The 20,810-nt window shown below is 44.2% G+C and overlaps 1 protein-coding gene across 2 annotated transcripts in view; it reads right to left on the bottom strand.

Moving 5' to 3' along the window:
* Positions 1-19,438, bottom strand: part of pola1 (polymerase (DNA directed), alpha 1) — a 39,242-nt gene extending 19,804 nt beyond the window's left edge. Inside the window, exons 1-32 of one of the 2 annotated variants that reach the window (XM_060862316.1) lie at positions 19,314-19,438; positions 18,422-18,546; positions 18,080-18,176; positions 17,892-17,972; positions 17,678-17,790; positions 17,524-17,586; positions 17,261-17,359; positions 17,022-17,160; positions 16,729-16,891; positions 16,448-16,617; positions 16,186-16,298; positions 15,916-16,029; positions 15,645-15,719; positions 15,428-15,566; positions 15,187-15,341; positions 14,995-15,079; positions 14,799-14,860; positions 14,620-14,709; positions 14,420-14,536; positions 14,140-14,315; positions 13,927-14,056; positions 13,727-13,846; positions 13,518-13,611; positions 13,297-13,421; positions 12,549-12,701; positions 12,333-12,455; positions 3,323-3,355; positions 3,135-3,227; positions 2,640-2,845; positions 1,324-1,456; positions 1,111-1,242; positions 840-1,014 (exon numbers count right to left, since the gene is read on the bottom strand). In XM_060862316.1, the coding sequence (XP_060718299.1) occupies positions 840-1,014; positions 1,111-1,242; positions 1,324-1,456; positions 2,640-2,845; positions 3,135-3,227; positions 3,323-3,355; positions 12,333-12,455; positions 12,549-12,701; positions 13,297-13,421; positions 13,518-13,611; positions 13,727-13,846; positions 13,927-14,056; positions 14,140-14,315; positions 14,420-14,536; positions 14,620-14,709; positions 14,799-14,860; positions 14,995-15,079; positions 15,187-15,341; positions 15,428-15,566; positions 15,645-15,719; positions 15,916-16,029; positions 16,186-16,298; positions 16,448-16,617; positions 16,729-16,891; positions 17,022-17,160; positions 17,261-17,359; positions 17,524-17,586; positions 17,678-17,790; positions 17,892-17,972; positions 18,080-18,176; positions 18,422-18,546; positions 19,314-19,356 (3,736 nt within the window). In that variant the 5' untranslated portion in view covers positions 19,357-19,438. The remainder of the gene's footprint in view (positions 1-839; positions 1,015-1,110; positions 1,243-1,323; positions 1,457-2,639; positions 2,846-3,134; positions 3,228-3,322; positions 3,356-12,332; positions 12,456-12,548; positions 12,702-13,296; positions 13,422-13,517; positions 13,612-13,726; positions 13,847-13,926; positions 14,057-14,139; positions 14,316-14,419; positions 14,537-14,619; positions 14,710-14,798; positions 14,861-14,994; positions 15,080-15,186; positions 15,342-15,427; positions 15,567-15,644; positions 15,720-15,915; positions 16,030-16,185; positions 16,299-16,447; positions 16,618-16,728; positions 16,892-17,021; positions 17,161-17,260; positions 17,360-17,523; positions 17,587-17,677; positions 17,791-17,891; positions 17,973-18,079; positions 18,177-18,421; positions 18,547-19,313) is intronic. The other variant, XM_060862315.1, reaches the window with a different exon arrangement.
* Between the last annotated feature and the right edge of the window lie 1,372 nt (positions 19,439-20,810).

Here is a 20,810-nt window from a genome sequence, read left to right as displayed (position 1 = left end):
CAAACACTGTTAGAGCGCGGGGAAAAACAGCCGACGTCCCCCTGAGTAATTTAGCTAAGTGAATAAGTGAGTAAATAAATAGTGTTGACTGCTAGGCTACAGGGATTAAAGCGGCAACGGTGGATGAGACGGAGAATCGGGAGCTGCTGCCATCTGCAGGCAGACATCCACAGCATAGAACCTCACAACAGGGTTAAAACACAGAGATAAAACAAAATAAAAGCTTTAAAAAAGTGGGATTGGTTCACAGCTGATGTAATGAAATGATTCATTTCATTTCCTGATACTTTTTGTAAACACAAACCAGCCAAAGGGAAGTGTTTAGACACACAAAACTTATTGAAGCTAACTGGATTAAAGGGGAAATGTCATGAGGATTAAAGCACAAGTCCAGTAGCCTTGACTTACATCTACTTGACATTTCAACGACCTGAAGGGAAGAAGACCTTCAGACAAGATGACGCTTTAGTTTTCCATGTGTTACTAATATTAATCAGTGTGTTTGTTCGTGTGTGTGTGTGTGTGTGTGTGTGTGCATACGTCAGACTTTATATGATCAGGATTCATTTTAAGTTTCAGTAAATGAATTGTGTGTCTGAGTAATGAGAGGCAGAATAAACAGAATATGTTTAAAGCCCTATTTGGGTGGCAGTAGGTTGTTCTTGATATTTTTAATCACTTAATTAATTATGGATTATATCGTCCCATAAACGTGACGGTGTATCAGGATCACATCTCAGGGTACCACCTGGAATCAGACATTTGTTTCCCCTCAAACATATACAAATACTGTATGAGACCAATAACTGATGCCAGTACTACACAAAAAGAGCTCTCACCCAGCCACGTGGCGATCAGAACGGCATCGATCCCCTCGATGGGCTCACAGATTCGCCCCACCACAGGATGGACCTGCTGTGAGAGATAGTACTGTGTGTCCAGGTTCAGACCTGGCTGCTTCTGGAGCTGCTCTGGAGCGTACGCCCTTTGAGTGGCTGCTAAATTCGAGCCGTCCTGGAACCAAAAAAAAAAAAAAAGTTAAAAAAAAAAAAAAAAAAAAGTAGATGAATTTTAGCGGTTTGTAGATGTTTAGAAAAAGCAGTAATGTACCTGACAGATGACGTAGGACACGGTGTCTCCCGCTTTGACCTTCCGTCCTCCTTGAGAGTTGATCCACAGGGCCACGTGCACGTGAGGGAGACTCTTCTTATCCGGGTAGTCCTGAGGGTCCTTCGTCAAGGCCTGCGCACACAAACATGCATCAATTGTCCATCATGCGTAGCGCTTTCATCGTGTGTAAGTTCACAGCTAAACCTGCATCACCTTGTGGATCTCAAACATGCTGAGAGGGACGCTGCCATTGGCCACCTTCTCCCCAACCTCGATCAGATGCTGCTGGATGTTCTCAAGGATCGTGTCCCGGTTCTGGTCTGACAAAATCTGACCAATCACGTAGCTGAAGAGGGGAAAGCAAGCGAAGGAGTGAGAGCTGAGCAATAATGTAAAAGACTAAATAAAAAAATTCAAAAAGGGGATGAAAGTTTATAAAGAAAAATATTTAGAATTAAAAAAAAGTGAAGAAATAATTAAAGAATAAGAAAAATGAAAATTAAATAAATATTATATTTATAAAAATATAAATAAATTTGTCCGACACGACGTCACTGCACGTACCTAGAGTCTTTATCAAAGCTAGCTCCTCAGACTACACCTCATGCTAACAGGAGGATGAATTTCACACCAGCTCACGTGTAAAACGTACGTGTTCCTCACGTCAACAGAATACGTGCTAGCTCCCTCGTATCAGTCTGTAAGAGACTTTAAGCGGAGCTGAAGGCTGATCTGCTCTGCTTTAACAGCTCTTTTACAAATTGCCGTCTTCATTTCAGCAGCTTGCGTGGGCAGTTAATTAAACACCGGCGCTGTGTTGAGCTGAATCGAGCAGAACACATTAGACTGTACGCTTTTTACCAGCTGGACTGGTGCAAAGAGAATGAAAATGAAAATATAAACAGTCCAAAAAGAATCAATTCATTTCCTGTCACAAGAACACGTTTAGATCTTCCTTTAGACGACGGCAAACGATCAGAAAACAACGACGACGTGTCACGAAGACGGCGGTGGCGACGGTGTGTATCCAAAACAATCAAGAGTATTTACAAAGAATTTCAATAAGGCTGCATTGTCTAATTTAAGAAGAAAAATCGAATTGACTGAATAGATTTATTTTTAAATTGAACGCTAAAAAAAAACAAATATTAATAAAGCTGCTCTCATACTGAGGCGGAATCTGAGTCCACATTATTCCCTGTGACGTGACCCTACGGTATACAGTGGAAACGAAAGGTCTCTCTGCTTTGACTTTGGAGTTTTTAATTTATTTCAATTAATAAAATAAAAATTAACGTGTAACAAACTGCTTGATGATAAAATGTTTTAAAATATTTATATTAAACGATGGTATAAAACTAAGACGTTACTAAACGTGAAAAATAATTATTAGGTAAAAATGCCTACATTTAAAGATTAGTTATTAATGTTATTTACACACATGTAGACATTTAAACACCATATATTTTAAATCTATTTAAAATAAATCACGACAGCAGTTTATTGTGTATTGATTCGTCTTCACTGACTTGCCGCTCTCCTTGGCGAGGTCGCACCAGTCCCTACGCACAATGTCCAGGCCTTTCAGCTCCTGCTTGGTGGTGTAGCGGCCCTCACCCTGTGGCTCCACCATCAGGGCGGCGTACTTCTTCTTCTTCAGCAGCAGCAGGGACTTAAACACGCCATCGATGTCGAGTTCCAGCAGTCGGTACAGTTTATTCACCTCAGTCTTCACCTAATAACACACACACACACACACACAATTACAACGTGAGCCATACAAGTGCTCTAGGCCTGATCATGTGTACAGTAGGGTTGCCAAATCCTTTCCTAAAAGATTCCTATTCACTAATGTGCTCATTATAAACAGGGAATAATAGAAGACGTTTTCTTCGTTCGATCAAGGTCCAACATTAGGTGGGAACAAGCTGGGAAAACCCACCCTGGATGTCTGTCCATCACAGAACACATACACACACATGAAATGACCACACTTCACCATGGTGATGGGGTTCTCCTGCTACCTTGTTGCCCAGTTTGAAGACCTCGTCCAGGTTGGAGCTGTTGGTGTTGATCATAAGGGAGTCTGTGTCTCCATAAATCACATCCAGATTCATCTACATAAAAACACGTTCAACACGTTTACACATTTGAAGCTGATCACCACGTGCACAACAAGAAGCATCCAACAAAGAGAATCTTCTCAACTCACCTTCTGAACCAAGTCTTTGGTGTGCATTAGGATCTGAAAAGGAATGATAAACTGTGAGAAGATCTCTCTCTCGTTCACACACACTGAAAGAATATATACATTTTAAAACCACACACACACACAAGAAATGACTGTTAAACAGACAATACTGTGAAACCTGCGTACACTACGGACACTTGCTCGACAGCAGGCATAGTGACACGGCAAACACACAAAGAATTTAATTAGCAAATCTATTCAGTAATTCAACACTTAGCAATAGGGAAAAGAAAAAGCCTCAGTGATTTGCTTTTAAATGGAGGATAATTGGCTAAGAGGGCTATTAGCTGCACTGAAATGGGGCTCCAAACCCACACACCAGCCGAGTCATAATAACGGCTAATGGCCTTAATCACCGGTGGCCTGCATAACGGAGAGAGTGAGCGCACTGCAGAAAGAGAGGAAAGGGGGAAAAAAGAGAGAGAGAGAGAGAGAGAGTGAGAGAGAGAGTAGGAGGGGTGTCCAGCTGTAGATTGGGACCTACGTCAGCTGCAGCTGTCATAGAACAAAAAAACAAAAGGGAGAATAGAATAAAAAAGTGCTAAAATGAGACAGATAGACAGTGGGGAAAAATTGTTGAGTGACAGGCAAAAGTTTAGTCGAGTTGAACTGCACTTAAAATTCAAATACATGGAATTTCTCTGCCTTTGTAGAGGCCTAGCTGTGATTTTCCATGAATATTAAAACATGAATTCTTTGATACGGTGCAGCCAACCTGTGGGGTGCCAATACTTTATACACGTGTTGAAATTGGCAGATATTTGTTAAAATAAAAAGACAAGTTTCCATAACCTGTGGGTTTACATTCGAGTTTGTATACGTGAATCAGTTCTGTTAGACAAACAAGAAATAAAACAGCGTGTCGATGGAGAAGGAAAATCAGCAACGACGAGATGACGCGATTTATTCCTGTCTGACAATCTGACAGCGACGATTCGTCGACGATACTTAATTAAAGAATGCAGACATACGGTTTATCCGTTTTTAATTAGATTAGAGACAATTATTTGACACCTTCTGATAGGAAAATAAATTCAAATGCACGTGTCACGGTAATCGGTTTATTCTGTGTTTGAGTGCGTAACGATAAAACGACACCAGATGCCCGTCACTATTTACAGAGCAGTGGATTTCGGTGTGATTCACACACAGGAGGCGTGAGGGGTGACCTCTATGTGAGAGGGACTCTGACAGGTGGAGATGGGGGCAATAATCTAAAGCCGGACAGAGAAAAAAAGAGGGGGGTGTCATACTGCGGCCTGTCAACAGCAATCGAACAAGCCGCCGCCAGCCATGCTTAACTAACACACACACACACACACACACTGCATCTGCATCCTCACCATGGACAAGGACGGTGCTATTTCAGAGACTACGGGCTCCACTCCTTGAAACTGGAGCGGCCTTAAACGCGCTTTATGAGGTGCCAAATGCCTCACGGGGGGAAGCAAGGGGTCAAATTTGAGTAATTACAGAACAGCCCTGTGCATTAGCAAATACAGCCAAGGTCACCCGCAAAATACACACACACACACACACACACACACACACAGATAGAGAGTGAGAGAGGCTTGTTAGCTTGCAAGAGAGCTAAGCTGTTTTTTTTTTTTTTTAAAACAACTCATCCCTCCTCGTCATGGCAGCAGAAGTATCCGTCTCCATAACGATGAGATAGTTTACAGAACCTTCCTCACCAGAAACACACACTAATACTTAGCCGGTACTCATTCATCAGATGCTGCTTGTGGGAAAGTGTGTATGAATGTGTCAGTGTGTGCAGTGATGAGTTCGGGTATGTGCACCGGGTTTTCCATAACCACGTCCATGTCAGTGTGTTATGACAGCAGAGGCAGCCTGAGACGCAGGAGGACAACACGAGTGAAAGACAAGTCGTTTGACCATGGCTCAGGAATGATGAAGGGGTGGGCTGGGAGCTCATCTTTAAACACATACCGCTCCAAATCATCCAAGTCTAACTAAACACCACACGGCTGGGGGTGAAACTCCTCCACGTCGGAGATACGCCTGCACCAACTGCGGCCTTACGCTCACAACAAACGAGCGACAGAGATTTCACCGAGGGCTTGGGTTTGGAAACAATTTAATCCTTTTTATGATTGACGGCTCTGATGGGAAAACGTCTAAACATTAGGATTTTTTTTAACGTCATGTTGATAACAAACATTACGATTATTCAGCTAATAGACTTCAAACAACATAATTCGTTTATTTAAAACAACAATTTCGTTTCATTTGTCACACAGATTTCTGACGATCACCGGAGAGGAATACTAAAAAGGACAACGTAGCTGAGGTTATATTACAAATCCTTCAGAAACCTGACTGTCCCTTTAAGATGGAGTTGAGGATGGTGCTCAGCTCACATACCCAGTCTTTATGTGGTGTGTAATTAAACAGGTCGGTGAATCAGGGGCTGTAATGTGCAGCATTATGGGAGGATCGTGTTCAGCTCACGTTTGTGCTTGGCTGACTGACCAATAACCACACACAGAGATTTAAAGTCACTCCTACATACCAATGCGGCAGTCCTTGTTACACTGTTGTCCATTATTGTCCCCGTAACAGCACGACCCCGAGCGTTTTACTCCTCTTATACTACAGCAATTTGCCAACTATTGAATTTATAATTAATTAAACAAATTAAGCCTCCGTACTTCACCCTCCACAAGCAGCTTAAAACTTTTACCTGTTACATTGGAGATTCCTTCTTTAAAGAAACTTCATAATATCAACAATCATGCATCTGATTGTACGAATCTTATATGAATGAGCTGTTACTATAGAAACCCTGATGTATTAGAACAAGCAGGTTAACCTAAATCTGTTATGAAATACATTAAGCAGCTGTTAGTGTACATCATTTAATCACCTCGTTATTACATCACCACATCATCCAGCTCTAATTTCGACAATGATTCGACAACTAGCTATAAAATGACATTTTCTTATTTGCATCCACTAGGTTGGGATTTGATGGACAGGTAACGCATCTGACATCCACGTAAACCACGACCGGCCCGTAAACCAGCGTTTTACGGCCGTGTGCTCCTTCTGAGCCTCGCGAGTCCACACTCCACATCACAGCAGGCATTTTAATCCCCAGTGGGCCATGAAAAACCTTGTAAAAGAAAGTATCTAGTGACGATTGTTTTGAAAAGCAGGCTGCTGAAAAGCATTTTGAGGATGACAGTCGCTCGCTTGAAATAGCCAGAGACACACTGAACTGTCAGGATGATCTATAGCTGCTGCTGTCATCTCTCTATTCCACACACACACACACATACGGGGAAGTTAACTAGTAGATGCTTTAAACATCCACAACAAACAGATATGCATGGTTTTGGTCACGTATCTAGACTCACACACACACAGGCGCACACGCACGCACAGGCACACACACACGCATGCACAGTCACACACACACGCACGCACAGGCACACACACGCACGCACAGGCACACACACGCACGCACAGGCACACACGCACAGGCGCACACACGCACAGGCGCACACACACACGCACAGGCGCACACACACACGCACAGGCGCACACACACACGCACAGGCGCACACACACACGCACAGGCGCACGCACACACACACACACAGGCGCACGCACACACACACACACAGGCGCACGCACACACACACACACAGGCGCACGCACACACACACACACAGGCGCACGCACACACACACACACAGGCGCACGCACACACACACACACAGGCGCACGCACACACACACACACAGGCGCACGCACACACACACACACAGGCGCACGCACACACACACACAGGCGCACGCACACACACACACAGGCGCACGCACACACACACACAGGCGCACGCACACACACACACAGGCGCACACACACACACACAGGCGCACGCGCACACACACAGGCGCACGCGCACACACACAGGCGCACGCACACACACACACAGGCGCACACACACACACACACAGGCGCACACACACACACAGGCGCGCGCACACACACACAGGCGCGCGCACACACAGGCACACACAGGCACGCGCACACACACACACAGGCACGCGCACACACACACACAGGCACGCGCACACACACACACAGGCGCGCACACACACACACAGGCGCGCACACACACACACAGGCGCGCACACACACACACAGGCGCGCACACACACACACAGGCGCGCACACACACACACAGGCGCGCACACACACACACAGGCGCGCACACACACACACAGGCGCGCACACACACACACAGGCGCGCACACACACACACAGGCGCGCACACACACACACAGGCGCGCACACACACACACAGGCGCGCACACACACACACAGGCGCGCACACACACACACAGGCGCGCACACACACACACACACACACACAGGCGCGCACACACACACACACACACACAGGCGCGCACACACACACACACACACACACACACAGGCACGTACACACACACACAGGCGCGCACACACACACACACAGGCGCGCACACACACACACACAGGCGCGCACACACACACACAGGCGCACACACACACACACAGGCGCGCACACACACACACACAGGCGCGCACACACACACACAGGCGCGCACACACACACACAGGCGCGCACACACACACACAGGCGCGCACACACACACACACAGGCGCGCACACACACACACACAGGCGCGCACACACACACACACAGGCGCGCACACACACACACAGGCGCGCACACACACACACAGGCGCGCACACACACACACAGGCGCGCACACACACACACACACACACGCACCCTCTTCAAGTTAAAGTTATACGAGCCAGATTCCAGAGTACTGCTCTCATGGAACCTGAGGTGTCAAATATCCACACAAATCCCTTCTCTGATTTAATACAACCGCCTGAAATCACAAGCTGGCACCTCAGAGCCGAAGGTTTCGGAGAACTAGAGAACCCAGCCCTGCGTACACAAATATCACACAAAAGAGCACCACATTCCCCTGATGCATAACCTCTCCAGTCCAAGACAAACATATTAATCAGATCCTGTTCCAGCACGTGAGCCAAAGGCCGAAAAAAAACCCCGTACATAATAAAAGATCAAATAAAAGACACTAAGATGGTCATGTTTTCTGTAAGGAGGCGTTTCATTAAGGAGCATTTATGGAAGGAGTCTCCAGTGTCAGGAATGTTCCTGGATTAAATTTGTGACTCTCCTGCATTAAAGTGATGTACAGGAGTCCAGACACGGTTTTCTAATCATTTATAAATTAATAACCGAGGTTCATCATCATCTACTTCTTTCAAAGCAATAATCATGGTGAAGTTAATACACTGCGTTCCCATCAGGGCCTGAAGCACAGCACCACACCTACACCTACACCCGGCTCTGGAGTATTATTCACTCATTCACATCCGAAAAACCCTTTTATGAGGACAAAAGGAGAGCGAGAGATGACGAGCGCATGCAGGATGACGAGATCTATTGCACCTTTTATAGTCAGGTGTATCAGTATCAGAGAAAAACCCCGGCTCACTCTTTAGTAAATTAAGCCACTGCTCGAGACAATTAGAGCCATTTCAAATACTTTGACCAAGATCCTGTTGCTCGATCGTGCCACACCGATGACAAGACCGATGTAATCGAGCCTGCCGAAGTGATTCAAGACCCAGGACATGTTTACGATGAGTGTTAAACCTGCTGGCGGTTAGAATTAGAGATGGAGAGATCGTGTGTGAAATGCCTGGATGAATTTATGAGTTTACTAAAGATTGGTTCTCATTAATATAAAGTCTCTATCTATTTATTTATCATTTGAATTTTCCAACAGGGGAAAAGCTTCAGGATTTCTTTTCAAGAAAGAGATATGAATAAGAGGCTGGAGAGTGATGACTTCTTAATAAATGAATAAAAAGATTTATAGTTCTTCACCAAACAGCATGTAATTCATTTTTGTCTGATTCAATCAAATTTTAGTGCCACTGATGATAAGAAAATTTCAGGGTTTTTTTTTTTCCTTTTACTTTTTAAGGAATTTCTTTTTAAAAGTTATTTGAAAGGGATACGACGGCCCCCCGACGGGTTCTGGAGAAGACGTCGGTTTAACAGGCTCATTTCGCTGGACTAAATAAAGCTCACCAGTCTGACTGTCATCATCAGATCCAAAAATGTCCCCGTGACTATTTGTTAAGTCCTTTAATATCAGGAGAAAATCCTCTACTAAAGACAGAATTAATAGCCCCTGGGAGGGGAGGCAGGTCAGCGCTTAGGTTTTATTCCGGGAAAGGTTAAAAATGACCTTTGTGGTTCTGAGTATAGGATCAGAGAAGCAGTGAATATTTAGACCACGTCTCCTCCATCATCTGAACTCCGGTCAGGTCGAGCCTCGTCTGTTTTTACAGCACGTGATCCGGAGGATTTGGGTTTTTTCACCTTCTTTAACTCCTTCAAACTGAAGCTAAAGGAAGATGAAAGCAGGTCAGAGGTCATGCTCACTGATGTTCCACGACCATCAGCAGCTCTGCAACCACATCACTCGATCAACCCCCACCACCCATCACCACCCCTAACATTGGCAATTTGCTTTCCTCCCTCCGCCCGCTCAGCTGTAGCCCCGTACTTCGCGCCAGGCCGTGGCACAAAGGTCCCGAAATAAAACAGAGGCTCATCAATCACAACAGAGCCCTCCGCGTGTAACACTAAGCCGTGTTCTGTGCCATACTCCGCATGCCAGGCCAGCACTGGGTTCACCACAGAACAAATGTTTCTCCAGAAAGGTCAGAGTGCTCAGAGTCACTCCTCGTTTCCGTTAGTTAAAACGGAGGAGCTCAGGTTGGACGGCTAGGACGGGGACTTCCCAACTCCTCCTTAATCCAAGGGGTAAATTTTACTCCCCGTCTCCACTCGGTGACGAGTTTTGGTAGTGCTTTAAGAGGACACTGTCCATGCTCATAAGAAAGATGAACAGAAACTCAAAAATCACAGGAAATCACTTTCCTGCTTAATATCATAACGATGACAAACGGTCTGAATTAATTTAATTAATTTCGACCAAAGCGCTGCTGAATTCTGATTACTCAGAAGGGGTTGATTAGTTTTCTACGACAGCAGCTCAGACAGTTGTGCCCCTGAAAGTTCACTCATCTTTAGTAAGCACTTTATCTTGATCAGGGCTGCGATGTATCTGGAACTTATCCCAGAAACACTGGACAGATGCCATTTGACAAAATATTAATGTTGTATCACGGATGTTTTAGGGAAGTGGGAGGAAACTCTAAACCCCACACACAACAAAATGTTAAAGCATCTCTGAGAGCAGTGAGGAACCAACAGGACCACGTGCACCATGGTTACAGAAGCGGATGCATTTGGCACACGGTGCTGCTGATGCTGGTTTTTGAGGGGATTTTGGCTCGGTCTTCTCCTCGTCTGTGATTCTCAGGACACTGCAGTTAAAGTCACAGACTTGTTCTTCATTCTGATGTTTAATGTGAACGTTAACTGAAGCGTTTAAGATCCATATCTGTATGATTTTTTACATCTTACCAGACAATAATCTGGTCTAAAGAGAGTGTAAGGTTGTGGATGAAGATACACAGCACATACGATTCACCTCCAGCAGGTTCACACTAGCGGATTTGAAAGTGAATCAAATCTAGTTCTCTGTTAAACCCGAGCGCGCTCGCTGTGCGAGTGTGAGAACGCACCAGGGTTCGGCTGAAACGCCGTAGATGCTGCGTTCGTGAAAGCGTCGTTATAAATCCCAGGAAATCCAAGCTGTGTGCTTTTGATGAGGGCGTGAGGCACAAATCGCACTCAACATCAATAAATCTTCACTAGAATACAGACTTTACAATTCGAGTCACGTCATAGGGGAAACGCAGAGGTGTGCCAGATGCCAAATCTCTTACCACCATCATTCTCATTCATTTCAGATGAATATAGTTTAGTTGGCAGTCCAAAAACGAACGAAAGAGAGAAAGAGCGAAAGCGAGGGGAAGAAAAAACCCACACCACAGCAGCTGACAGCAGTAAGCGCATATCATAATGGGAGTAATTAAAGTAATTTGTGCCACGGAGCCAGACCGAGAGCTGTGTATTAGCATGAACAAAGTGGCTCAACACCGGCCGTCTTTATCTCATGCGGCGCAGGTCCACTAATCCTAACGCTCACTATTACAGCACCTTAAAATGAGCCTTTATATTGTGTGTGTGTGTGTGTGTGTGTGTGTGAGTTAAGAATCCTGCACACACCAGGAACATAAATGCAGAACTTCTAAGGCTCTATGTAGAATAATCTCACGGTGCTGAACATGAATACGTGCGTCGTGTGCGCCATCAAATGGTTTGTTAATGCTTATTACACAAAAGGAGGTGTGAAAGAGGGGACGTGGAGTCACACAGTGAGAAACAGGTGATCGTGGAAGAAATCTGGGTTTGTGCTGCCCCCTAGTGGCTCAGGCTGAGAGATGAAGATGAAACTCAAAATCAAAAACCCCCAACACCCCCTAAAACGGCTAAAACACAACACGTTCGTTTCAGTATTTTATTAACACCGTGTACAAACGCTGGTTTCTGATGATTTGGGGTAGTAATTGTTCACTCGATTAGCTTCATTTACTCACGGTCAAGAGGGCATTCAAAACATTTCAGGTGCCCACCGATTGTTTAGACGCTGACCAATAAAATCAAAGGCTGTCTAACGTGTTTAAGCTGCACGTTAACGATTGTACGTACAAATTATAGCTCAAATATGAATCTTTCACTTTGTGTTCAAACGACAGTAAAAACGGACAGTTCTGTCATCTCCACATATCCTGAGTGTTTTTTCTGTGAGGCTTCAAATATAACTTAACTCTAATTTGCACTAATGCATTAAATCATAGATATTTATAGATATATAGACAGACAGACAGACAGACAGGTATGTTAGCATCAGGAAGCTTTACTCACCTCTCTACCTTTGTGTGTGACCAGAGCAGCCAGAGGTTTGGCATAGAAGCGACTGAAGGAGAAGCCCAGACACCCGTACATGCTGTTAGCGGTGAGTTTCAAAGCTTTCTGTCTGATATCATACTGCACAAAAAAAAAAAGGACTGATAAACATAAAAAGAAAATAAAAACCTCGAATAAAAACACACAACCCAGCATAAGGCAGCGTGCGCTGACCTGTAGGTAAAGGTCAGGATTCAGATCAGGCTGCTTCATCAGCTGTTTGACCTGCCGTCTGCGTTCCACCAGCTTGCGAATCTCCTTCGGAAGAACTCCCATCTCCAGATCCGTGTCCGGAAGCTCCGGGATCTCATCCGCGTCATCATCCTGCTTCATCAACATGGAAATTGGGTTTTGATTTAAAAAAAAAAAAATAATTAAAATAAATCATGTAATAAAGTACTAAGTAAAGAACACCACATTACAGTGTATACTGTGTTACAGTAAAATAATGCAACAGGGTGTAGTGATGACGTATCCAAGTTGTTTTGCTCCTCATACATCACACAATTGCCAAGTTGGGAGACTCCATCCGTAAATAAGGAATTATAATAAATAATCACTTTACAGAAGACTCCACCCGATTATATATGTTGTTGGTTTTTTTTTTTGTTTAAATAACAGCACATTAAAAAAAGTGTATTATTAGAGCGAGCGTGTTAACGTAGCAGGAACTACACTCAGATCCGTCATTACAAAAAATAAAATCGGCAGCTTTAGATTAGAAAATTTAACGACGAACTGATATTTGCTAACGTCCACATTTACTCTACGTACACACACACACACACACACACACACACACACACACACACACACACACACACACACACACACACACACACACACACACACACACACACACACACACACACACACACACACACACACACACACACACACACACACACACACACACACACACCTGGATCCTTTTGCGTGAGCCGGACGCCTCTCGCTGAACTGTAGTGAAACAGATGTTAAACTCCTGGATGATGGATGGATACAGACTGTTGAAGTCCAGCAGCAGAATGAATTTATCATAAAAACCTGGAGGAAACAAATAAAGATTTTAGATACAGACACACACACACACACACACACACACACACACACACACACACACTGTACCTACTGTACACCTACCAATTTTAGGTTCCAACACCAGACCTCCAGCATACGCAGCCTTCTTCCTCACCTTCCCAGACTTGCTCTTCCCTGCATCTACATCTTCCTCGCCCTAATCCCCGAAGATGGAAAATTAAAAAAAATTAAAAACATTCAAGGTGAAGAAAATTTCTGTTTATAAAAAAACAAACAAAAAAAAAAATACAAGAAAATTACAAGCTTCATACAGGCTCATGTTGATGTTTCTTCATAAACTGCTTATCTGGAACAATGTAGTTCTTCTCATGGAAGGCGTGAAGCAGCAGATACTCGTTCCTCTCCGAGCGGCCGCCCATCAGCGTCCGAGACTTTAAAACACAGGAACGTGAGTTTAACACACGGTAATAAAGTGTGTGTAAGAGTTTAAGGGTTAAGAGTCAGAGCTCACCAGGACGTTGCCAGCAATATTGGTGATTTGAAGCGCCAGAGGAAGCACGTTGAGCTCACACATGATCTGAAGTATGAGCTTGGCATCCATCCAGGTGACTTCCAACAGGTAGAGCAGGTGAGGAGTGTCACTGAAAAAGCGAACACTCAAATTAGTATTATATTAACACAAATTATATGGATACGGATTCCTAATAAAACTTTATACATCAACCTGTAAAAGTTCCTGATGTTCTCAGGAGGCGGTACGACTCGCTCCGTCTTTAGGATCTGTGCCGCCAGCTCAGTCAGGTGGTAACTCTTACAGCGAATCAGCTCCTTAGCAGAGATCTCGACGTCACACACGAGTCGACCACAGGTGGCGCTCTTCTCCGCGAACCCACCTCGGCCCTGAGAGGAACGGTTCAGATTCGGCTCCACTGTTACTGCATTTATAATCAATGGCAGATACAAATATCACACTACTCTTAAACAAGTAGTGAACGTTCTCTCACCCCAAGTTTGGGCATGTTGGCTCGCCTCAGTCGGCCTATTTTGGACCAGAAAGGCACCTTGCACGTGTTGATTCTCTGCAGCAGCACTTCCAGGTCAAAGCCCAAGATGTCATGCCCCTGACAGAGTAAAACGGAGTCGATTACACTTCAGCGTGCCACCATAACCGACTAAAACAAAAACATTTCACTATTTCACTCACCACCAAAACATCAGGATCGATCTTGTGCAACTTGGCTAAGAAGAAGCCCAAAAGTGTGCGTTCTGTCGCTGCGATCTCAACAATCCCATTCTGAGGGGGGGAAAAAAAAGAAGGAAGTCTTTGTCAGGTGTCTCATGAGTGTGTGTATGCACACAAACACCTCATCACACAAAACTCACCTTCTTCTTAACTGCGTCCTTGAAGTCATAGGGGTAGATGCAGTCTGTGGGCTTGCTCACCACTGACACATGGAAATATGCGCACAATCACCAGGAGAGCAAAGAAATGAGGATTAAGATCTTTAAAAGCAAACGTAACACGTTGAAAGTGCAGAACGATAAAGAAACTATAATATAAACGTAATATAAACCTCACCACAGAAATGGGTCTGATAAGGGATGCGTGGCGGCGCCTTGTCCAGAGGAAACTTGTAATGAATAAGAGCAGCCAGAGACACGATCTGTACAACACGAAACAGGAAATGGTCAAAAAAACACCACAACAACTACAATCTGTTCCACAAATCTAAAAAGAGTTTGCGCTCGTCTTAGAATTAATGGTCCTCACCTCGTTGTGGTGGGTCTTTGGGTTGGGAACCGTCTTTAAGCTGACGGACATGACGATGAGCGGAGGAGGAGGCAAGTCTTTCACCACTGAGATCAGGTCACTTTTCAAAGCAACGGCCTCCACTTTACACCAGCTCATCGGCTGACTGCACAGCTCTGTACAGAACAACGTTAAACACCTCATCAGTATTATATCACATATTTTCACCTCACATCCTGAAGTACATCTATACGTAACTCACGTGGGGTCTTAACATCAAGCCAACAGGGACCTCGTATCTTCCTGCTGAGAAGGAAGTGCTCTAAACTAGAGGTGTTTGTACCAAACACGTGGGAGAACGTGGAACCTTTTAGATCGGATGGTAGCTGGGGCATCTCGGCCTACGACACGCACAACAAATAAAACGAAGGAACGAGTAGACAAGAAATAAAAATATCGGTGCATGCCATGTCACTCACTGAATATCGCACTTCCAGGTACTCGCACTGGGTCGGAACGTCGGGAACCTCAAAGGCGTAATTCTTCTCCACTTTCTGTCAGAGCAGGAAAACCTCAGAGTACATTTCAGAATTCAGAGAGAGAGAGAGAGAGAGAGAGAGAGAGAGAGAGAGAGAGAGAGAGAGAGAGAGAGAGAGAGAGAGAGAGAGAGAGAGAGAGAGAGAGAGAGAGAGAGAGAGAGAGAGAGAGAGAGAGAGAGAGAGAGAGAGAGAGAAAGTTTGTACAACTTACTTTGGACTTGAACTTCATTATTTTGTATTTTTCAGAGAGGCTGTTAAACTCCTGGTAGACGTCCATTATTCCCACAGGAACATCCGTCACTTCACCTGTCACCAGGTTTACTTTCTGTTAGATAAAAAAGAAAAATTTACTTATTTGTAACATTAATAAAATGTCAAAGCTTGCAATTTCATTATTTACAGAAAATTGTAAATACCCAAGATATAAAAATGACCATAAAAATGGATATAAAACGTCCGTGAACCGTGCGTGTGAACTTACACGTTCTCTCGGCAGGAAGTACATCGTTCTCTCGATGTTTTTCACAGCCACGCAGCAGCTGACGTGGGCTTTCGCAGACTCTATCCACACCTTCCCGAACAGGTAAACCACACCTACACATCGAGTCAGAATTTAGAGTCAAGAATAAAAACTCTCTCTATTCATTCAAAAGGTTCTTAAGCTCCAGATCCCTCAGTGCGACAAAACCTAAACTTAGCAACATGGCTGCAGGTGAACAGAAAATCCTATTAACGAGGTTCACCTGGCTGGTTGAATTGATCCTCAAAAGCATCCAGCCAATAAAAGCGGAACACTGTTTCTCCATCAGCTCCTTCCACCATCGGCAGCTGACTCGAGTCCACCTGTACGTCCACGGGAGATTCCTCATCCTCCTCCATCTTGCCCCAGCAAGAGCCACCCACCATGCCTGATCTGAATGTAAAAAGGCAAGTTCATCAGCAATGTACACACACACACACACACACACACACACACACAAACACACACACACAGCCAGTAACGCAGACTTGTGAGAACACTCACATCAACACCTCATCCTCAGGTTCAGTTTTTGGCTCCAACCTTACAGCAGGCTTCATCTCAGGTTCTGTCTCCACTTTAACTGTCGCTTCCTCCTGCTGCTGCTCAGCCCCCAGCTCCATAGGCTCATCAAAGTCCACCTCATCAAAATCTAATGAGTCGCACACTGAGAGAAAGAGAATACGACATTTATAGTGTAACAAGCGTATAATGACATAACCTGGTAGGTGAAGTTAAATAATACATAAAATAAATGTGTAAAAGTGAAAAAGCAGAAAAAGAGAAGAGGTCAATACCTTCCTCTGGTTCCTCCATCTTGGGTTTCTGGGGGTGGAGGCAGGGAACAGGTTCAGACGCAGGTTTAGACGTGAGGTCAGACGAAGGTGGTCGAATCACAGCATGCTTGGACTTCGGTGCAGAAGCTGCAGGTGACTCCTGTGAAATGAAGGACAACGTTAAACTTGAGCTTTGGCATTAAAACACACACACACAGATTTAAAAAGGTAAAACTGGGATAAAAGAGGACACTAAAGACCTTGAGGGTATGTGTGACAGAGAAAGGGTTCATAGGTGATCCCAGAGCCCTCTTTTTCTTCAGGGTGATGACAGGTGGTGGAGTAAGAAGCACTGGTTTCTGAGTAAGTGTAAGAAAAGTAAACAAACACACATCACTTTAGCAATTAATTTCAAAACGGAATGTTATTATTTTCTTATATCAGTGTTAAATGGAGTGTTTTTCTTGCTTGTGTGTCAAAAATACTTCCCAGCTAAATCAGATCAGAGCTCTTGACGCCTCACCTCAGAGTGCAGATCCTCCAAAATATCTCCCAGCAGATCATCTTTGGAGAGGTCCACATTTTTCTGCCATGCAAACGTTAATGTTATTAACGATTATAACCACGTTACATGTGCGTACATGGTCGATAAAATACGCCGTCATGTGATCGCTCACCTCTGCAGGTTTTTTGACGTTGCTGTTCATGAACATGCTCTTAATGCTGTTGGGTTTACTCACTGACGCTTTCTTAGCGTTCTTACTGTCTCCTCCTTTAGCACCAGGTTTGTCTGTCAGGAGAAGAAACAAAACCACAATAGCCATTAAAAAAAAAAAACAACAAACAAACAAAAAAAACAACAATAAAATCCAATAGCTTTTTAGTGCTTACTTTTAGAGCTTTTTTCCAAGCTGGTATCCTCCAAGTCTTCATCAAAGATCTCTCTCCCATCTTCTACATAACCTGCTCCATCTGAGAGAGCAGATGTAAATAATTCAGAACACACACTATACGATAACTTTAGCACTAATCATAACCTCATGTGCAACTGAATATGCACGTGTGTATCTCTGACTCACCATCGTCAACGATCCAGTCGTTGTCCTGCCTGTCCCGCACCATCCGAGAGTACTGATCCTCATCCACCTCCTCGTACACCTTCTCCATCTCCTCCACCTGCATCCAGAGATTGGGGGTTAATCAGCACTGTACCAGGAAGCCTGCTGAAATAGTTTATTCTACCCTATGCTGATTACATACAAGACAACAGCACCTAGGGGTTGATTTTAATCTGAATGTAGCGTTCGCATTGTGAAACTCAACAACAAAACAAAAGGGACAACAAAATTCTATCTAATGCAAAAGTAAACGAAATAAACATCACCGCGGCGTATTTCCTCATCCCTCGGGTTCAGACTCACCTCATATTTCACCTTCTCGCCCCTTTTGGCTCTTTTAATCTGCTCCAAAGCCGATTTACGGCCCACTTTCTCCTTCTTCTCTCGTCTGGACCGGGATGCGGCGAGACCACACGTCGTCCCATCGTCTGGAGGAGAACAGAAACACTATTAAAATGTTCGAATTTAACCCACACGTTATAACAAACTAATCATGACGCTTTACCGATTTTGGGAGCTTTTAATTAATTCATTTTCCGCAGCCTGAGTCGATTCATATTAATACAAAATGAATCGAATCTATTTTCCATCGGAGTAGATTTTTAATGGCATCTTTACTCAAACAGTGACTGACATTTTAACTGCATATTATCGCTTTCGTGCTTCTGTAGTCTATCAATAGTACGATTACTGACAGAATTCAGCCCAGACGGAGCTTTACACAAAGTATTGGCACCCCAACTATGTTGGAAGGCTGGAGGTTTCTCCTTAATACAGCCGTTTATCTGACAAAATGGTTTCGAATGTGGGTTTAAACACAAAGTAAAATATAGATTTAATCATAAGATTAAAATAGTAGTAAATAAAAAGGTCAGGAAATTGATTTTAAGGCACAACAGTGCAGATCTGCTGATACACGAAAGCCTCTAACAAAAACATACTGACATTTTACCTCACAAATAAATGTTTAGATATAAGAAACGTGTAAAAGCGACGTGACGTGACGTGACGAGGAAAAAAGTCTGAGGTAAATTGTACGTGACGTCCGTTAGCTAATTTCACCTCAGGTTAGCAGGTTAACAAGTTAGCAACTGCAGCGACATGTCACAAAGTGTTAGCTTTCGGCTACAAAGTGTTTGCACACATTCACGCGCCCGAACGTTTAAAAGCAGACAGAAACACAATATAAACTCACCGCAATCCGCGGTGTCTTTTTCTGGATTAGAAACCGGCGCCATGATTAAAGGAATTTCAGGGCGACCAAAACAACAGATTCCGCGCCAAATCACCTTCGCGGGGAAAAAGTCATAAACCGGAAGTGTCGTAGGAAGACGAGTCAAGAAACAGCCAATCAAATAAAGTCACAATATGTATATGTGTGTGTGTGTGTGTGTGTGTGTGTGTGTGTGTGTGTGTGTGTGTGTGTGTGTGTGTGTGTGTGTGTGTGTGTGTGTGTGTGTGTGTGTGTGTGTGTGAGTGAGAGAGAGTGAGAGAGTGTGAGTGTGTGAGAGAGTGTGAGAGTGTGTGTGAGTGAGAGTGTGAATGTGAGTGTGTGAGAGTGTCTGAGAGTGTGTGTGTGTGAGTGAGAGTGTGTGTGTGTGAGTGTGCGTAAGTGTGAGAGTGTAAGTGTGTGTGTGTGTGAGAGAGAGAGAGAGTGTGTGTGAGAGTGTAAGTGTGTGAGTGTGGGTGTGAGTGAGAGTGTGAATGTGAGTGTGTGTGTGAGTGAGAGTGTGTATGTGAGTGAGAGTGTGTGTGAGAGTGTAAGTGTGTGAGTGTGGGTGTGAGTGAGAGTGTGAATGTGAGTGTGTGAGAGTGTCTGAGAGTGTGAGTGTGCGTAAGTGTGAGAGTGTAAGTGTGTGTGTGTGTGAGAGAGAGAGAGAGAGTGTGTGTGAGTGAGACTGTGTGTGAGAGTGTGTGTGTGTGAGTGAGAGTGTAAGTGTGTGAGTGTGGGTGTGAGTGAGAGTGTGAATGTGAGTGTGTGAGAGTGTCTGAGAGTGTGAGTGTGCGTAAGTGTGAGAGTGTAAGTGTGTGTGTGTGTGAGAGAGAGAGAGAGAGTGTGTGTGAGTGAGAGTGTGTGTGAGAGTGTGTGTGAGAGTGTAAGTGTGTGAGTGAGAGTGTAAGTGTGTGAGTGTGGGTGTCACAGGTGAAGATTACAAAACCAAAAATGGACCATCTCCCTCTTACCCCAATGCCCTCATCACCCCTCACACTGCTCCTCACACTCTCAGACCTACAGCACTGCTCCACTGGTCTCACCATCAAGACTGTAGGTACACATCAAGACTCGGTTCAGTTCTGGCACCGAGGTGGTGGAATGAACCTCCCATAGATGTCCGTACAGCTGAGTCACTGGCTGTCTTCATACATACTAGCACTTCTGCCCTGTTTGTTGTATGTGTGTATTAAAAAAACAACAACGTCGAACAGTTTTTTAGTCTCATGGTATCTTAAGTCTGTAACCTAATGAACCAGAGTGAATGTATTAATGATCGAGACTTAAGCACTTTTGTACGTCGCTCTGGATAAGAGAATCTGTCACATGCTGTAAATGTGAATGTTATTATGTACAGGATGTAGGTTGTGTAAACACGTTCGTATACATTAGGACAAAAATCAATTAAAAGCTAATAATCGAATTTATAGAAGCACTTTAAATAGTTTAGAGTTAAGATGTGATTCAATTTGAAATTTG

The sequence above is a fragment of the Tachysurus vachellii genome, chromosome 25, assembly GCF_030014155.1.
Source record: "Tachysurus vachellii isolate PV-2020 chromosome 25, HZAU_Pvac_v1, whole genome shotgun sequence".
Lineage (NCBI taxonomy): Eukaryota > Metazoa > Chordata > Actinopteri > Siluriformes > Bagridae > Tachysurus > Tachysurus vachellii.
Note: the sequence above shows the minus strand (reverse complement) of the source record. Positions and strands in the feature narration are given on the sequence as shown.